Source organism: Mercurialis annua, linkage group LG8 (genome assembly GCF_937616625.2).
Source record: "Mercurialis annua linkage group LG8, ddMerAnnu1.2, whole genome shotgun sequence".
NCBI classification, from domain to species: Eukaryota; Viridiplantae; Streptophyta; class Magnoliopsida; order Malpighiales; family Euphorbiaceae; genus Mercurialis; species Mercurialis annua.
In genome coordinates this window covers 31,689,784-31,708,513 of record NC_065577.1, presented here as the reverse complement: position 1 = coordinate 31,708,513, position 18,730 = coordinate 31,689,784, and the positions used below count along the sequence as shown (strand labels likewise).

The 18,730-nt window shown below is 33.8% G+C and overlaps 1 protein-coding gene and 1 long non-coding RNA gene across 2 annotated transcripts; one reads left to right on the top strand and one right to left on the bottom strand.

The window, feature by feature from the left end:
• The first annotated feature begins 1,706 nt into the window (after positions 1-1,706).
• Positions 1,707-14,692, top strand: LOC126660729 (transcriptional activator DEMETER). Its single transcript, XM_050354381.2, has 20 exons — positions 1,707-1,828; positions 2,261-3,037; positions 3,495-5,171; positions 5,285-5,617; positions 6,046-6,136; positions 6,232-7,648; positions 7,783-7,862; positions 8,024-8,108; positions 8,204-8,295; positions 8,372-8,440; positions 8,560-8,596; positions 8,705-8,787; positions 9,024-9,461; positions 9,793-9,829; positions 9,909-9,966; positions 10,194-10,333; positions 10,421-10,486; positions 11,057-11,171; positions 11,265-11,303; positions 14,309-14,692. Exons 2-20 carry the CDS (start codon positions 2,443-2,445, stop codon positions 14,422-14,424), a joined length of 5,568 nt encoding a protein of 1,855 aa, XP_050210338.1. The 5' UTR covers positions 1,707-1,828; positions 2,261-2,442; the 3' UTR covers positions 14,425-14,692.
• LOC126660730 (uncharacterized) lies at positions 3,352-15,845 on the bottom strand. Its single transcript, XR_007635430.2, has 4 exons — positions 15,593-15,845; positions 15,382-15,444; positions 6,015-14,869; positions 3,352-5,156 (listed from the first exon to the last, which is right to left on the bottom strand). It is a non-coding gene; the product is annotated as an uncharacterized LOC126660730 (long non-coding RNA).
• Positions 15,846-18,730: the final 2,885 nt, after the last annotated feature.

The window sequence follows — 18,730 nt, the reverse complement described above, 5'->3', positions numbered from 1 at the left end:
GGTAATGTCAAAAAAAATCACCAACCTTACATGTTTTTTTATTTTAATTACGTCGTTTAAAAATTGTCATTTTCATACACCAACTGTAAAAAAAATTCAAATCCATACACCGTTCAAAAGTTCGACAAAAATTATTGACGTGTCACTATCTGATTCGTTATGATATATCATTATCCGGTTGTCAACTCAGCAGTTTTCACCGAATTATTAAACTGTATATGAATTTGAGAAAAATTGTTAGTTCGTGTATGAAAATGACGATTTTTAAACGGTGTGATTAAAACGATAAATTGTATAAAGTTGGTGAATTTTATAATATTAATCCTGTCATTAAAAAAATCTTTTTTTTAGAGGCTGATTAAATAATATTTAATAAAACTTGATAAATTTGGCTTTGAAAAAAAAAAATCCATATTAACAAGATTAAAAGGAAAGAATATCTATTTCACAGTTGTATGTAAAATAAAAAGGTAATATAGAGTTGTTTATAGAAATTAAGTTGTGTTTAAATCATAGAAAGTATGTTTAATTGTACATTGACAAAACAACCATATATGCTACAATTATGTTAGGAAATAGGAGTTGTCCAGAAGAGTTACTTACTAATACTGAAAAAGTTCTAATTTTATTTTTAGTTCACTTTTTATAGTTAAAGTTCTTTATATGTTAACCATAGATACCGACACAGAACAAAGACAATACATTTAAGATATTTTAAATATAATAATTCTTAAAACAAATTGGAAACATAAGGACTGAGATATAAATAACAAAAAAAAATTCAAACTAAAATATATCAACTATTCAATTTAAAGATTATTACTCCCTCCGTCCCATAAAAATAGGTCATTTTTCTATTTTGGGCGTTCCAAATTATAGGCCACCTTCTATTTTTAGTTAATAATTTTAAACCTAAAAGTCTTACTTACCCCTAATAAATGTACATTGTTATCTTCAAATTAATTAATTGCTCCATGTTCCAATATAGAATAAATGACATTTTTTAATACCAATGCAAAATACACCAATACAAAAATTAGTCATCAATATATTATTTATTTATTTAAAAAAATATTAAAGGCTAAAAATGAAAAAGTACACAAATAAACTAATTTTAACTAATCTAACTACTTTTTTCTTAATTCCCGTGTTTGTCCAAACGGCCTATATTTGTGGGACGGAGGGAGTACTATTTATAAAAAATACAATAATCAAAATATTAATCGGCTCATTTTATATAATTTTAATTTTATATCTTGTTAACATATTAAAAATTAATAATGTTGTAAACATCGCAATCCAGATTAATGTAATTAATATATTTAATTTTAAAATAATAAATATAAGAAATTAAATTGTTATTTATTTTAATTTTATAAATAATTAAATCATATAGTAAATTGGTGCAGCTCTATTTAGTTCGAAAAAATAATAAAATATTATAACAATACGAAAGAGTGTCTAATTGTGACATTTCACTCTTTTACAAACACAAATATATAATAATTTAATAATTTTTTTGTAGGACCTGTTTGGTAATAAATCAGCGGGAAAAAACAATAATTTTGAAAGTAATAGAGTAAAATTAAACTCAAGTAAAGCAATTAATTAAAGTTAAGTAGAGGAGTGCTCAATCTAAAATTAAAGACAAAAGGCATGAGTGCCCAAAAGAAATTGCATAAAATTTAGTAAAATAAATAATTTTAGAATAAAGTTTTTATTTGAGTTTGCTTTTCTCTCTCACTTATTCATTCTCTTTCATCCCTTCATTGTAGACTGGCTGAGTTTTTCCGGCATTGACTCGTTGAGCTAACTCAGTAACAGATCGGTGAGTTATATCTAAGCTGTTATACATCATTATACCATTTCTGTTTAATTTATTAAAGGTTACATTTTTTATTTTTAATTCAGTTATGCATATCAAGGAAAAGATTCTGTTTTTTTTTTGTTTTTTGGTATCCATGATCTTTAAAGATTTAATAACTGAACAAAATCACTCAATTTATGCAGATTGAACTGATCTTTTTTTGTTAAAATTTTTGATTCTTTTCCATTGTAGGGTAATTTTTTAATTTTTTTCTTTTTTTGCCTTGTTTTATAAGCATGCAAAAAGAGGGTGATTCTCAATTAATTAAATTAGTTGTTAATGTGGATGCATTAATAATATTACATGCTTAATTGGTTTTTTTTCTACCTGAAATTTCTTTAATTGTTGTGTTAATTGTGAATATTTTTTGCCTTATCTATTTGATTTTGGTAGGTGGAGTTTGTTTTTGAGCAAGAAATGTGGTTGGGGTTATGGGTTGGAAAATTTTATGAAATGGGATAGGAGAGTATAGTGGAGTAGAGAGGAGAATTTTGATTAAATCTTGAAAAAAATTGGCAATTTTAGCTCTAGATTAAAGATAAAGATTGTTTGGGGAGAGAGAATTTGGAGATTGAATGGATTCGAGGATCCGATTAGGGGACGGATTTTCAGTTCCTCAACATGAGAAAGCTGAATTGCAGTTTGGTGGAGCTTATATGCCAGCAACTCCGAATAAACCAATTCCGATAAGACCTGGTTATGCGATGTTGGATAATGGGAATGGGAGTCAATTGGGTAGTTCAAATTGGCAAGAATTGGATGGTTTTCGCAGTGGATATGCTCAAGATATGTTGAATTATAACAGTGCAGCTCAACATTTTGGGGAAATTGAGCAATTTGGGGGAAATGGTTTTTTTCCAGAGAAGAATGGAGGGATCAATAACATTGCGGGTTCCTACACGCAATTGTTGCTAAATCAGAATGCAAGTTGGAATAGTTATTCATTTACGAATCTTTTGGCAATGAACGATTCAGCTCCTGTAGCGTATGAGAACAGAAACTTGAACAAAAGAGTAAGCATGGCAGAAAAGCCATTGATCCCAAATCTGAATACCCCAGTTGAATGTTTGGGAGAATCGAACTGGGGCGATGAATTTGTAGCCAACCAAACTCAATGCTCGAGTTCAGGCATGTTGGATGACTTTCAAAGCTTATTCCAGATGCCCCAATGTAAGTCATTCTATTGTTTCCTTCTTTTTTGATTTAATGATGAATTTATATCCATGCTGTTCTTCTTTCATGATAATCATGCAAATAAATTTGCTTTTTAGATGTGCAGTTTGCTTTTCTTTTATCTTTTCCATTTGCAACACAAAATTATTAGATTTAATCCGAATTTGCAGCACTTTATCAAAGAAATTCATGAGATTTATAAGTCACTTTTTGAAATTTGAAATAAAATCTAATAATATACAAGTTACTATTATCCTATTATTTTCCAGAACAATACAATTTCTGCTGAAAATTTCATCAAGGAAACAGTATTAACTAGTTAAAATAATCACAATCAACGAACAATGAATTGTTACCAAATGTTGTAAATGCCACAAAAAGAAAAGCTACTTTCCCAAGGAATGCTTGGTATGTTATTTTATTACAGTCTCTCATAGAACAGCTTTCTTTTCAGATGGATTTCCCACACCATATAATCCGAACTATGATCCCAATTCACTACCGAGTATAGAAGCTGATACCAATACATTTCAATTCACACCAATGTTTGAGCAGGCCAAGCAGTTGGAGGACCAGTTGTCCGCACTTGTAAACTCCCCACAAGAAAGCTTGAATGTAGAGAAAGACGTGCAAGATAATTTAGTTGATTCCGTTGACAACGTCCCAAATCAGCAGAATACTGTGGATGCGTCTTCTGCTGTTATTTCCTCACCATTCGAGGAACCAAAAGATTCTTGTCAGGAAAGTAACCAAGTTATCGACCTCAATAAAACACCCCAGCAGAAAACACCAAAAAGAAGAAAGCACAGGCCTAAAGTAATTGTGGAAGGAAAACCGAAAAGGACTCCAAAGGCTACAACCACAAATAAAGCTGATCCCAATAAGAAAACGACAGAAAAGAGGAAGTATGTGCGCAAGAATAACCAGCAAGAACTAGCCTCTCCACATCCGGATTCTATTGGAGATAATATTGTGCAACCAAATGAAAAAAGGAAGTACGTGCGTAAGAATACTCTGAAAGAACCAGAAACTCAAAATACAGATGATACCGCTGAGAGTACAGATCCTAGTGCTAGAACTACAGCATCTTCATGTAAAAGAGTATTGAATTTTGAAGCAGAAAACACGTGCAGTGAAAAGGGGAGGAATAAAGTCACTCTGCAGGATATACTATATAGGAGGAAAGAGACGTTCAATTTAAACACAGGTAACCAAGCTGCAGAATCAAGCCAACAAACTAATATGGTATACAGAACGTCGGAATTGCAGGTATATCAACAAAATGGATCATTGTCAGAAATCCAGCAATCAGTAGTAGGCAACTGCAATGCTTCCATGAATCGAATGTCAAATAACCAATTTATATCCAACGGAAGAGAAGCTTTCCTGCAATTACCTTCGAGAAAAGATGGGCAAATGAACAATTTAATTGGCACTGGTAGAGGTATGAATGTGAGTATGCTGCAAAATGACTGGGCAAAATTAAATTGCAGAAGCCTTGAGAACAATGGACCAGTGATGCCTCCTAGTACCGAATCAGTTACCAGACCATCAGCTGAAGGCAAGGGATACAAGAGAGGAAATCATCATTTAGAGCCAACAAAGCATAGTACTGAAAATCCACTGGGTGACTTATTTTGCCGAGAGCGACTTCATACAGATGATTATCACCTTAATAGCAGCATTTGCAGTGCAGCATATTCAGAAACTCACAAGAAACAGAAAGCTGAAATTGGAACCCAAAAGAACATGAATGGCATTTCACCTCCTTTCTTAGCTTCAAACCTTGCATCCACAGTAGAAAGGAACCGAGAGCTATTGAGAGCGTACATTCAAAGAAATTACAATTCCAACAGATACGCTTCTGGACAAGAATTGGCAATACAACAGAGATGTCCTGCAAGCAGCTTATACAAAGAAATAATTGGAGAGAATTGTAACATGTTCCCACCAACTCCCCCGCAAATGTCTCAATTTGGGCAGCAACTAAAACCCCCAAACTGCAACATTGATGCATCAGAAAAGCAGGTACTGGCTTTGACTCAATCACTATCAGTTCCATCCATAAAAGATCAGCACCACAAACAGTTGGATGTTTTGAAAAATCAGCAATCAACTGCGAAAAGAAAAGGTATATTGCATGTTAGCAGCTTTCACCAAAACTGCATTATCTTTAAATGTTTATTTCTAAATTTAATTTTATAATAACCATATTAAATAAAAAGATACTCTTGCTATTTGAAGGAGGGCGACCAGCAAAGAAAAAAGGCCCAATTACAATTGAAGATATTATATATCAAATGGAGCGTCTCAATCTCAATGAAACTGCAATTGTTCCTTACAAAGGAGATGGGACACTAGTTCCATATGCAGGGTTAGAATTCATCAAGAAACGTAAGCCAAGGCCTAAAGTAGACCTTGACCCAGAAACTGAAAGAGTCTGGAATTTGTTAATGTGGAAGGAAGAAGATGAAAGCCTTCAAGATACAGATGAGAAAAACCAACACTGGGAAGAAGAAAGGAGAATATTTCATGGACGAGTTGACTCATTCATTGCAAGAATGCATCTAGTACAAGGTAAAAATTAATTATGGTCTAAACAATTAAGACACCTGTTTTTTAGAGAATCAACTTACCTCAAGACATACCTTTTGAGGAAACTTAATACTCGGACAAATAAATAAATGATAGAGAGAAGCAAAGCCTCCTCGTTCATCATGCAGTAATTTTTTCCCACCTTCACTCTGTCTATTTTGTTTTGCAGAAAATATAGGGAAAAATTATAGCTAGATATTAAACCTCCAAATGGAAATTGGCTATCATTAGCCAGTGGCAAATACATTAAGGATTTTTATGCATATTTATGTAAAATAAATTCTCTTAGTTTGCAAACAGATAAAGCATATGACAATCTCAAAATTGCTGCTTAAAATATATAAAATTTGGTTCTTCAAAATGAAGTGAAGAAACTCACCTCCATATATGGATTGAATGACTCTTTGCAGGAGATAGGCGGTTCTCAAAATGGAAGGGATCAGTTGTCGACTCAGTGATCGGAGTCTTCCTAACTCAAAATGTTTCGGACCATCTATCAAGGTAAATGCAAAGGCTTACATTGATGTCAAAACTGGATTTTTAAGAGCACTATAATTAATAATATAAGTATCTTCGACTACTTGTCCATTGTGCAGCTCTGCCTTCATGCATCTAGCTGCAAAATATCCTCCAAAATCAATGAAAAGCAGAACCTGTGAGAAAGGGCCAATAATAATGGTTCAAGAACCGGTGTACATAATAAATCCAAAGGACACTATCAAATGGCATGAAAATTCGTCAAATCCTTTAAGCTATCAGATCTCTAAGACATCAAGAAAATCAATGGAACATCAGCGACATGAGACCTCATGGACAGAAAGAGAAAGCATATTAGAGGTATATAGTCGCAGCCCTGAAGAAGAAATCCTCTCATCACAAGAATCTGTTGATTCCACCGTTGTTCAAAGCAATGGAGGAGTCCGATCCTACTCAGGTTCCAACTCAGAAGTACAAGATCCTGCAAATGGGTGCAAACACAACAAGTATCATAATATAAGAAATCCTCAGCAAGTGGATAGCACCACTTCTTTTGAAGACTTCTTCAGTCGTGTCAATGGGACGTTGCTTTCTCACGAGGGAACTAGGTATGGCCATCATCAACCAGAAGTAATAGAAGATAGGCAGCAATGGCCAGTGTTGGACAGATTTAATGACCAGAGAAGCTCCAGTACATTTAACCAGCAATACATTTATAATATTTCGCAATTGCAAAAGCAAGTGGTTCCATCTAGTAACTCTCAATTGTACAGAAGTCCACAGCCCGGGGTCCAACAAGTAGAAAGTTCACAGCTGCAAAGAGAAGAAAGCATATCTTCTTGGCCTTCAAGTACCTCCAGAATCAGCAAGGAAAAAGATGCAAGTTGCACAAGCAATAGGGATTTACAAGGGGCATATGTTGTAGACAAACCAAGAGCACAACAGTATGAGTCCGAAGGGTGTCGAAACATTTCAACAGCAGATCCACATACTCCTTCAAGCAAGCAACTAATGCATGGACAGGATAACCCTCAACAATACCATGTCAGTCAACCACATGAAATGATCAAGACCTTCCAATTGGAAAGGGAACCATCCGCTAAGTCTCTAAATCGTTCCGGTGCACAAGATGACAGACAGTGCACTTTTGGGCAGCAAACCTCAAACATTCCCAACATAACAGCAGAAGTTTTTGATATTGAAGATAGCACTTCTTTGATGAACAATAATGGCAGAGGCACAGACAGTAATTTTATTGAATCGCAATCAAGGAAAGAAGTACATTTTCCTAACAAAGGAGACTTGGATTCAAATTCTTCAGTAGCAAGAAAAAAAAAGGTTGAGACCAAGAAAAAAGATGCAGTTGACTGGGACTGTTTAAGGAGAACAGCACTGGGCAATGGTATAAAAAAAGAGAGGAGCGAAGAGACAATGGACTCCTTAGACTATGAAGCGATGAGAAATGCTAATGTCAATGAAATAGCTGAGGTTATTAAAGAAAGAGGAATGAACAACATGCTGGCAGAACGAATCAAGGTAAATAATCTTATTGAATCTCTAACAATAGATAGCAAGAAATTCACCATCTTCAAATGGAATAATAAGCAAATTTGTACTTCAACAAGTCCTTTATACATGAATACAATAACAATATTAGCAATTAATTTCAGGCATTCCTAGACCGGCTGGTAAAAGAACATGGAAGCACAGACTTGGAATGGTTAAGAGATGTTCCCCCTGAAAAAGCAAAGTAAGCCATCTAAATGTTATAGCTCTTCTTAAAATTTTCAAGTCACTACATCTACTTAAATAGCATTATAAATATCATCACATTGATTTAGTTAAGCACCAAAAGAAATTGCATCTGCCAAGAATTCATATTCCGATTTTCAAAATATCATTTTTCTGCAGGGATTATCTGCTAAGTGTACGAGGTCTAGGATTGAAAAGCGTGGAATGTGTTCGTCTCTTAACACTTCATCATCTTGCTTTTCCTGTAAGTTGTGAGAGCCACATATCGAGTCATAAGAGCAACTTTAAATAGTCTTCAAAACCTTATAATCCTAATGATTCATCTACAATTTCATGAAGGTTGACACAAACGTTGGAAGGATAGCAGTTCGTCTTGGATGGGTTCCTCTGCGACCATTGCCAGAGTCACTTCAATTACACTTATTAGAACTGTACGCATTCATATGCCACCTAAATAACCCCATATTTTTCCATTTGCTAAAGAAGCTGATCACATTCTTCTTCTAGGTACCCAGTACTTGAGTCAATTCAAAAATACCTCTGGCCGAGATTGTGCAAACTCGATCAAAGAACATTGTAATCACCTAATGCTTTCTTTAGTTGCTTTATTCAACTTTTATGAAAATAAATGCAAAAGCAAAGTTCTGATTCATTTATAAAGTTTGCTGATATTTTTCTGCTTGATGAGAATGCAGGTATGAATTACATTACCAGATGATTACATTTGGAAAGGTATATTAAATGGTTTATGATTTTGTCTTCATAACCATCACAACAACATTAAAAGTCGGATCATTATAGAAAAACATCATTTTCTCATTAGCTTCAACATGTATGCAGGTTTTCTGTACAAAAAGTCGGCCAAATTGCAATGCATGTCCACTGAGAGCAGAATGCAGACATTTTGCTAGTGCCTTTGCCAGGTGAGCCCTCAATCTAATATTTCTATTTTCCTCCATATGGTAGCTATGAAACATAAATATTTCATATGGATTATTTTTTCAAATTATGATGCCCAAGAAAATTCAAGGGTCAAAATATCGAAGTCTGAAACCCATGACTCATTATATTTATTGCTTATGATCTTGTCAAGTAACTAAAATATTGGAACTTATCACAAAATAAAGAAACACTGAATGTGACCTCTTTTTGATGTCAGTGCAAGACTTGCTCTTCCTGGACCAGAAGATAAAAGTATAGTGACTGCAACTGTTCCCTTGACAGCAGAGAGAAGTCCCGGAATAGTAATTGATCCCTTGCCTTTACCTTCAATAGAGGACAACTCCCATGAAAGAAAAGAAATCAGTATTGTTAGTTGTGTACCTATCATTGAAGAGCCAGCATCACCGGAACAAAACCATGCACAAGTCATAGAAAGCGATATAGAGGATTTATTCGACGAGGATCCTGATGAAATACCCACAATAACACTGAACATGAAAGAGTTGTCGGAGAATCTGCAAAATTACATGCAAGCAAACATGGAACTCCAAGAATGTGAGATGTCAAAGGCTTTAGTTGCTTTGAATCCAGAAGTTGCATCCATTCCCACACCCAAACTGAAGAATGTCAGTCGGCTACGAACAGAGCACCAAGTGTAAGCAATATCTTCCCAAACTAATGGCCAAGTGCTTGCAAAAGAGTCATTGCATACAGCTTGATATAATGATTTTTCTATTTAAAAACCACCAAAATCATCAGCATTAAGTTATTCTTTAATACTAAATCTATCATGCTCGTACTTCAAAAAACCTTTATTTAAGTTAAAGAAATTGTAGTTGCTAGTTAGAAAGAAAACAATGAAGCACCACAAAAGAGCAAAAGCTTTAAACTAGAACAATATCCTAAGGCAGCAAATAACAATAAAATGCAAAAGCATCAGCGATTTACCCATATTCTCTAACTCCTGCCTCCCTGATGTGATGCAGGTATGAACTTCCGGATTCACATCCTCTCCTTGAAGGGGTTAGTTTTCATTTAGTCATTTGAAAATCTCATTTCACTTTCCAGAACCTTTGCTTAATTGCAAGTGGCAAATTTGCAGATGGATAAAAGAGAACCTGATGATCCTAGTCCATACCTTCTTGCAATATGGACACCAGGTAAGCAAGAACAAATATTGCATAACATAAAATTAGACAGTCTCTGTGCATGTGAAACTAGAATAAAAGATACCACATTTTATTTGGCTACTTCTTCCAAATCTACCATACAGTTTCCGAGGTATGTTAGTATGATAAAGGAGCATAATATTGTACATGCACCTCTGAATCAAAGACGCCCCATGCTCCTCAATTATTAACTTTGCAAAACAAAATCTGGTCACTAGGTGAAACTGCAAATTCAATTCAGCTACCAGAACAAGATTGCCAGTTCCAAGGATCAGACAAATTATGTAACGAGAAGACATGCTTTTCATGCAATAGTGTCAGAGAAACTAATTCACAAACAGTCAGAGGAACAATTCTGGTGAGAATATACAGTTCAGTAGACCTATACATTTTTAACACAGGCCACATCAAGTTTTGCTTAAGAGATCACATGGCTTACATGCAGATACCTTGTAGAACAGCAATGCGAGGAAGCTTTCCCCTTAATGGCACATACTTTCAAGTAAATGAGGTAAATACCAAGTAACTTCTACACATTTCTCTGGTTATCTAAGTGGAACCTTATTGTGCAGTTAAGTTAGTTATTGGTGAATGCGAGTTACAAAGTTAACCAATGTATTGTACGACATAACTATCTGCATTGTTGGACAACGGAAGTTCAATAAAATATAGATCTTCCACTGAGTCATCTTGTTTAATGACATAAGTATATTCCTATAGTCAAAAGACATTGAGACTCCCTGAAACCTGGCATGTATTATAAAAACTAACACCTTGTGACTTTGAGAACCTACTGCTAACTTTTCAATACTGCAGTATGATTTCATTAAACTTGTAGAGGCATAAACTGATGACATTCTATCAATTACTTTTAGATGCAACACCAAATTGATATGAGGATATTATCCTACAAATTAAGTGTAAAAGTAAATCACGAAAGGAGACTGCAGTGCGTGCAAAATTTTAACGAAGGCTTCTGCTCTGATTTGAGAACTCTAGTAATTCAATTATTCCATTTATGCACAAGAATAAAAGTCAAATTTCTAGTACAGATGCTTATCAAACAATTTGCAATTTACAGGTCTTTGCGGATCATGAATCCAGTCTCAACCCAATTGATGTGCCGAGAACATGGATTTGGAATTTGCCAAGACGAATGGTGTACTTTGGAACCTCTGTATCCACCATATTTAAAGGTAAATAAATATTGACTTATTAGCTATTATTATAACCAATTTCATTGTATTCAAAAGGTAAAAACTAACTCATGTGATAATTATTTCTGGTAGGACTTACAACGGAAGGCATTCAGTACTGCTTTTGGAAAGGTATTCTGCAGTAATTTTATTTTTCGATGTTATCATATAATTGCAATTAATTAATGCCTTATGGCACACATACCATAGTGCATTGTTGAGTTTCTTTCAGCTTAATGAACACCAACTTACTCTATCGTCTATTAGCAAGAATCTACTCTCATAATAGCATGAGATGTATACCTCAATTATTACATAAAGATACAATTTAGCAAATTAATTTCATGATACAATAGAGAATTAAATGTACATGCACACCACAACCAGAACATGAAAGTAAACACCATATCCTTTTGTTTACGTAATATAAGGAGTACCTTAAACTGATACATGATCGGCTTCTCAAATAATGCAGTCGCCATAATAGTGGAAGAATACCCAATAAAATGACACTTATGAAAATCTATGACATGCATATTAATGTACTGCCATTTGCAGTAGACATAGCATCGCATGTAGGACAAACTGCTGGTTCACTACATAATCTCATAGCAGCATACATTTCAATGTTTTAGAATTTTTTATTTTTTTAGTTAATGTAGATCAGTTCAGTCATCGCGTATCAAACATATAAAATTACAAGACATCCAACTATTTTATTTTTAATTCAAATAAACATGAATCTCATGTTTAAAAAATTCCTTTCTCATGAAGTCATGATTTTCCAAGTAGCCCTCATTGTAGAATAAATTCAACATAACAGAAGGCTTATCTTTTCGTTATAAAAAAATTCAAATATAGAAATCTGAACATTTGTAGAGTAAAGAAGTTAAAGTTGAAGAAAAGATGCTAAGCTAAAAACATACAACAAGTTCATTATAATCTGAGACAAAGGGTAGTAAAATAATTTCAAGCTGGCTAAGAAAAAAGGTAGGGAGCTCTAACTTAGTTAAAGTTGTAAAAGATAGTTAGCCGGGTGGAGAATTGAGACGATTCAGTTATTCCATCCGAGATAGAACCTAAATTTATAAGCAGGATTCACAAACTGTTGATCAACTAGAGGCTAGAAGGTTTTAATGGTGGGAAAAGAAACTAGATCTTATAAATCCTTTTTAGTGTGTGTAGACAATATTGGGTCAATCCAGCTGACCAGACTGTTTAGGTATGGAAATAGGAAAATTATGGGACAAGCAGGAGCAGGAGACGGACCAGATTGTTAGGAACGGAACATGCAGGCTTACTATCCGCACTATAAAACATTGGAAGAAATGATAGATTTATGGCTTGAGAGTTGAGACTGTTGATCAGATCTATTACATATGACAAAAACATGAATAATTGGAAAAAAGTAATGGAGGGTTTAAATAGAAAAATGTAGAGAAAAGCATAAAAGATATGAAGTTTCAACTGCATTAAATTTCAATACTTCATAGTGAAGAATATTTAGGATGAGCATTTTAAATTACAGCAACAGGAAAGTTTATGTTGGAATTAGAATTACCATTTACCATAAGAGCCATCCAGGTGAGATGAGAAATTCCCTATTGTAACTGGTTTACAGTAGGAATTAAGTTATCTTGTCAGTCTTTTAAGCTATTTATTGACCAGCTAAGGAAAATTAAAGAATGCCAGTGTATATATTACGAGATGAAATAGGTTTGAGCACGAGTGATGAGCTAGAAAATTTCTGCTAAGTAGGAATTAAACAAATTAATGTATGTTTTTATCAGACAACCACGAAAAATTGGTATCTCATGTCATTGAGCCATGAAGGAGATAATATTGAAGTGCTAACGATGCAAATTTAGAAATGCTGCTGTTTGTATAGCCAAATGCAATAAGGGGAAAGCAAGTGGGATATCGGAGTTTCTGTTAAGTAAAACTTCATCTAATTCATGTATAATCATTATTAATGACCCAATAAAATTTCAATACTTCATGTCATTGAGCCTTCAAGAAGATGAGGTTAAAAGAATATTATCATATGGTAGGTAAGAGAGAATGAAATAGACATGATATGTTGTAATGACCTTCGAATTCAAGAGAATCAAAATATTTTCTAAGATTATAATATTTTTCTAGGAGGCACACTTTTAAAAGATGAAGTGTCTTTCTTGGACGAATACTTGACATCAATAAACACCCAGCATGATTTAGAAGCGTATTTGACATGCATGTATAGATGTCGATATTTTTTTTTTATTATTATTTTTTATTTATCAATAACGGCACCAACATAGCTAGGATTTTGTATATAAACGGACAAAGTAGCAATTGAACCCTTAAAACTTACAAACAATTTGTCAAGTAGCCCTTAAGTGTAAAACTAGTTAATCTAATAATATTATTACTTTTAAGATAATGTAAAACACGTGCGTTTACTATTTTATTTCACAAACAAGGACAATTTATTAATTTAAACCATTTATGTGAATTGTAATAGTTTTCTTATTTTAAATTTTTTTTAAACTGTCTTATGTTTAAAAATATATAAATATATTTGTTCATTATTGCTGTTGTGTCCTAGATTTAAATAACAATATGGCGTGTCTGTGTCTCATAATTTTCATGGTTCATAGAAATTTTTTAGTAGGTATAAGATTTTGCTAATTTTAACTAGTAGATAGATCCTAAACAAAAGAAAATGGAATGCAGCCACAACTAAACTATCATATTAAAGCTATGAAAAAAGTTCAAAACATCAAAAAAGAAAATATAAGGTCATCATGAAGTTCCCAGCTGTACATGCTATAGCTAGAGCACTGAAGGACAAGGAATAAAGCTGCAGTAAACTGATCTCAAAGACTGTATAAATTGGTCCAAATTATGAACTTCAAATGCAACTATAGCAATGAAAAGCTCAACAAGTTGCAAGGACTTTTAGCATGACTTTCAAAATTGACAAGTAACAGCCAAAAACATCACCTCATATGGCCTCACTCTAAACTCGGCCTAACTCCAGAAATAAGAGTAGTGCTATCTAGTTAGGCTGTTTCCCACACTATAATGTATAAATTAATATTATGCAGTTTTTAGTCGTGCTTCTTTTTGTTGCTAAAAGAAATTTTCATGTGCAGGATTTGTTTGTGTTAGAGGGTTCGAACAAAAACAAAGAGCTCCTCGTCCGCTTGTGGCCAGATTGCATTTTCCAGCGAGTAGATTAGTAAAGACGGGGAATGGTACACAGCAATAAGCATGCCATGATAAGGGAATGAATAATAGCGAAAGTTCTAACCAGCAAACCTTCTAACAACAAAATGATAGGCGGCTTGGTGAAGAAGAGAGATCACCAACACATTGTTGTACATTCAATTATTTTTCCTCTAACCAAATTTTTAGTTCAGTATAAAGACATTTTCAAGTGATATCATAAAAAAAAGCATCGCAAATGGGATGTATAGTTCATAAATGCTTTATGATGATTATTTAAGTTCATGCTCAAAACTGAGCAATTTCATTAATCAACCAATATCAGAGTGACTTCAGAGTTTCAAGTAATAATACATTGGTTCTATAACAATTTTGCACATTCATATATAAATTCATAGAAGTTACGGAGTAATTACCTCAATGATAACGCACATTTATTCCGACTTCATTATATTATTGCGCAACTTCACTTGCATCAAACCGAATACCTGAAACAATCAACCAATCAAAGAAAAAGAATTCCAATAATATCCAATTCAGCGAAAAATGATAGAATCCTACCACAAATTAAACTTCAATCTTTCATGCGTATAGAAACAAATAGCATAATTCATTCGTATGAGTAAAAGTAAACTAATAGGCGGATCCTAGAGAGTCGTCAACAGTAACAGAAAACACTAAATATCAACATTTTACATTTAAAGAACGCATATCCTACAGAGCTTTCTGCTCTACCTAAAACTACACGGATGAGAATAGGATTTAATCAGATTTTCTGTATATTATAATTTGTGCAATCAAACATAAGTGCAAAATTCCAGATCGCTGTTTTTGTGTGAATTTTAAATCAAGTCCGCAACTCGGTCAGATATTTTATTGGTAATTCGTTACAATTTCAATTAATTGTTTTTGCAAATTGATTGAACAGTTCCAACATATTTTATCATAGACAAACAAATCAAATTCAAAAGAACAGCTGTATATAAGTTGTTAAATTCACCTCCGCCTACGAACCAAAACTGAAGATTTTCATCAACCAGACACTCACTAACGCCATGTTCGCCTGCAAACAAAATTATCATCAGAACATCACAAGAATACAAGATTTAGAATTCAAGATTCACAAAACACATCCTACAAATACAAATCAACACATATTTTAAACTAATTACACTACTATAACTAAAATAAACAAAGATCCAAGAACGCACCGGATTGATTTGCTGCTATTAAAAATTGAAATTGATTTCAACCAAAAAATCGATAAATAATCTCTGTTTAACTCGATTAGCACGGCGAATTTAGGAATTTTGGATGTAAAATTTATTTATTTACATCTGATCACTATTATTATTTGAAAAGAAAATAAAGAAAATAAGAGAGACAGAGAAGAGAGAGTTTTAGGTTAACATAACATTAACATTTTGCCGCCTTTTACAATTCCTTCTCCCTCTCTTTTTATTTTGAATCGACTTTTCTATTGTGACGTGTTGCTGTACTGTATTTTCGTGCTACCAGATAATTACATTTTCTCCTCTAGATTCCAACATTTTTACGAGTTTGGTCCTCCGTGTTTTTTTCTTAACTAATTTAGCACAAAACTTGGCATTTTAATTAATAGATGAAACAAACTAATATAGCAATACAATATGTAGCACCAAAAGAATAATAAAATATGACTGAATATTTTTTCTTATTTTATTTTTGTGAAATTGTATGAGTAACACAAAAATTTATCATCACTTTTGCTATTTTTTTCTATTAAATAGCTTGTAATTAAAATTAAAATTATTTTAATTTTAAAATTATTTTGTACACAATTAAAAATTATTTAATTTTTAAATAAAAAACATTCAAATCTCATCTCATCATTATATGAAAATGGCCAAATGTACAGATTGGACCCTGACGTTTGGTTCGGTTTTAAACTTGGACCCTGTTGAAACTTTTTGTTGATTCAGGTCCTTGCCGTTTGAAAAAAGTACCCCGACGGAATGACACGCTGGCCTTTTGTTTGTGGCCAGCGTGTAAAAATCATCAAAACGGGGCCGTTTCCCCTTGGTTTTTATTTCTTTGTGCCTTGACAGAACTGTGTCGTTTTTCTCAACAGTTTATGACAATATTAGGGTTAAATGTAACCCAAAAACGATAATTTTTTTCTATCTCTTTCATTTTCACTTTCACCAACCTTTTCATCCTCCATTACTGCTCCTCACAACTTAAACCATTAATTGTTGAAGTATTTACGGGAAAAAAAAAAGGGACCACATGTTTAAACTTTGCTTGAAGGGTAGAAGTTGGAAAGAAGAACCACTTGTGAGAAGTGGTGGTCCCAGCAACGCACGGCTGAGGTAGGTCATTTTTCTTATCTTTTTCGCAAAAACAATAACTAACAATTATATTCAATAGCAATGTTAGTCTTTTTAGAAAAAGAATACTATATTTGTTGGTTTAATGAGTTAGGGTTTGGTTAGTTACAGTTTGATTAGTTAGGGTTTGGTTAGTTATGGTTCCATTACTTATGGGTTGTCTAACTAACACTAACTTAGGGCTGACCCAGTAAATTTGTGGAGTTAGGTTTTGTTGAATCCGGTTTAGCTGAGTTAGTTTTTACTGGGTCCGGGTTAACTGAATTAGGGTTGGATGTATAGATCAATTGCCTTTAATTTATAAAATTAGGGATGACTGCAACAATCTTAATTAGTTGATGAAATAACCCACTCAGCTTAATTTATGGAATATCTTTTCATGACTAAATTGAATTTAGGTTTGGTTTTAATGTTTGTAATTGCACAAAACTTTTACAGGATGGAAACTATAAAGTCTTAAATGCATAAAAAATCACCAATTTTCGCGTATTTTTGGTATTTAACACGAACTTTTAATTTTGGCATAAAAATATATGAACTATCTGATTTTTGCAATAATAACACGAACATCATTTTGGGTATAAAACGACACCGTTTCTCTCCTAAACGGCACCATTTTGCCTTAAAACGACATTGTTTTTTGAAAAAATGCAAACTTGGTCTTATATGCAAAAATTTGATAGTTCATGTATTTGTACGCCAAAATTAAAAGTTCGTGTTAAATACCAAAAACACGCGAAAGTTGGTGATTTTTTGTGCATTTAAGCCAACTATAAAATGTAGTGTTACATTTTGGTGGAAATGGAATGTGGAACCTAATGTGGCATATGTCAATGGTGAGACAGACCATTTTGAAGGGTTTAACATTAACTATTTATCATATACGCACCTGTTGAGAAGACACAATGAGGTATTGGAAGATAAAAAGGTTATTAATGTATTGGTTTTGTGTGGAAGTAGGCTACAAGAGGGGTTAGTGTTGGTAGAGAATGATAAGGGAATAAGAGAGGTAACATCCTTCATGGAAAGGTCTATGGAAGCACTCATGCACATATATCCTCAGTATGAGGTTGGTATTGCCCCCTTCCATGTTGCTGATCTTGAAGGCTTGCAAGTGATTGGTGATGCTGGCCAAGAGAAGGTTGATGGTAATGTGGATACTGATGATGAGATAGTTAAAGTAATTGCTACTGAGGATAACCAAGAGGAGATTGAGGCTAGTAATCAAGTTGAAACATAAGAAAGTATGGTCAATAACACACCAGCTACTCCACATTGCATAACTCAATCAAGTTTTGGTCAATGGTGTATAACATATTTGCAGACATTGATAACATTCCAGAATTATTTGATCTTATACCTAACCATGTTTATGAGGGTGATCACAGTGGTGGGAGTCGTGAAGAAGCCACATATCATGGCATGTCTGGGCAAGGTATGGAGGGTAATGCTGGGGAGGGTATTGGAGGTGATGGCATGGGAAGTAAAGGCTCTAGAGAGGGTAAAGATGGGGCTACTGTATGTAGTGAGGGTCATGGGGAGGGTACTTGAGGGGATAATGTGGGAAGTGCAGGGGCAGGAGAGGATCATGAGGGGCCTAATATGGTAAATGAAAATGATGTAAGTGAGGGCAGTGACTCTGAGGATTTAGATTACAACCAAGAAGAAGACATAGGAAAGGAGGATAATGAGGAGCCAGTTGATACTGAAGATGAGGAGGGATATGCCCATGAAGATGATATTGCTGATATCATAAAAAATACTCAGATAAGAATAAGATTTGATATGGATGATGATAACCCCCATTTTGTATTGGGGATGACCTTTAGAAATTCCATTGAAGCCAGAGATTCAATTGCAAAGTATGTTGATGAAAAGGGCCACGATTAGAAGATTAAACCCAATGAAAGGTGGAGGGTTAGGGCTACTTGCAAGGCTGATGGCAGTCCATTTTCAATGCTGATCTCAAGAGATGGCAAA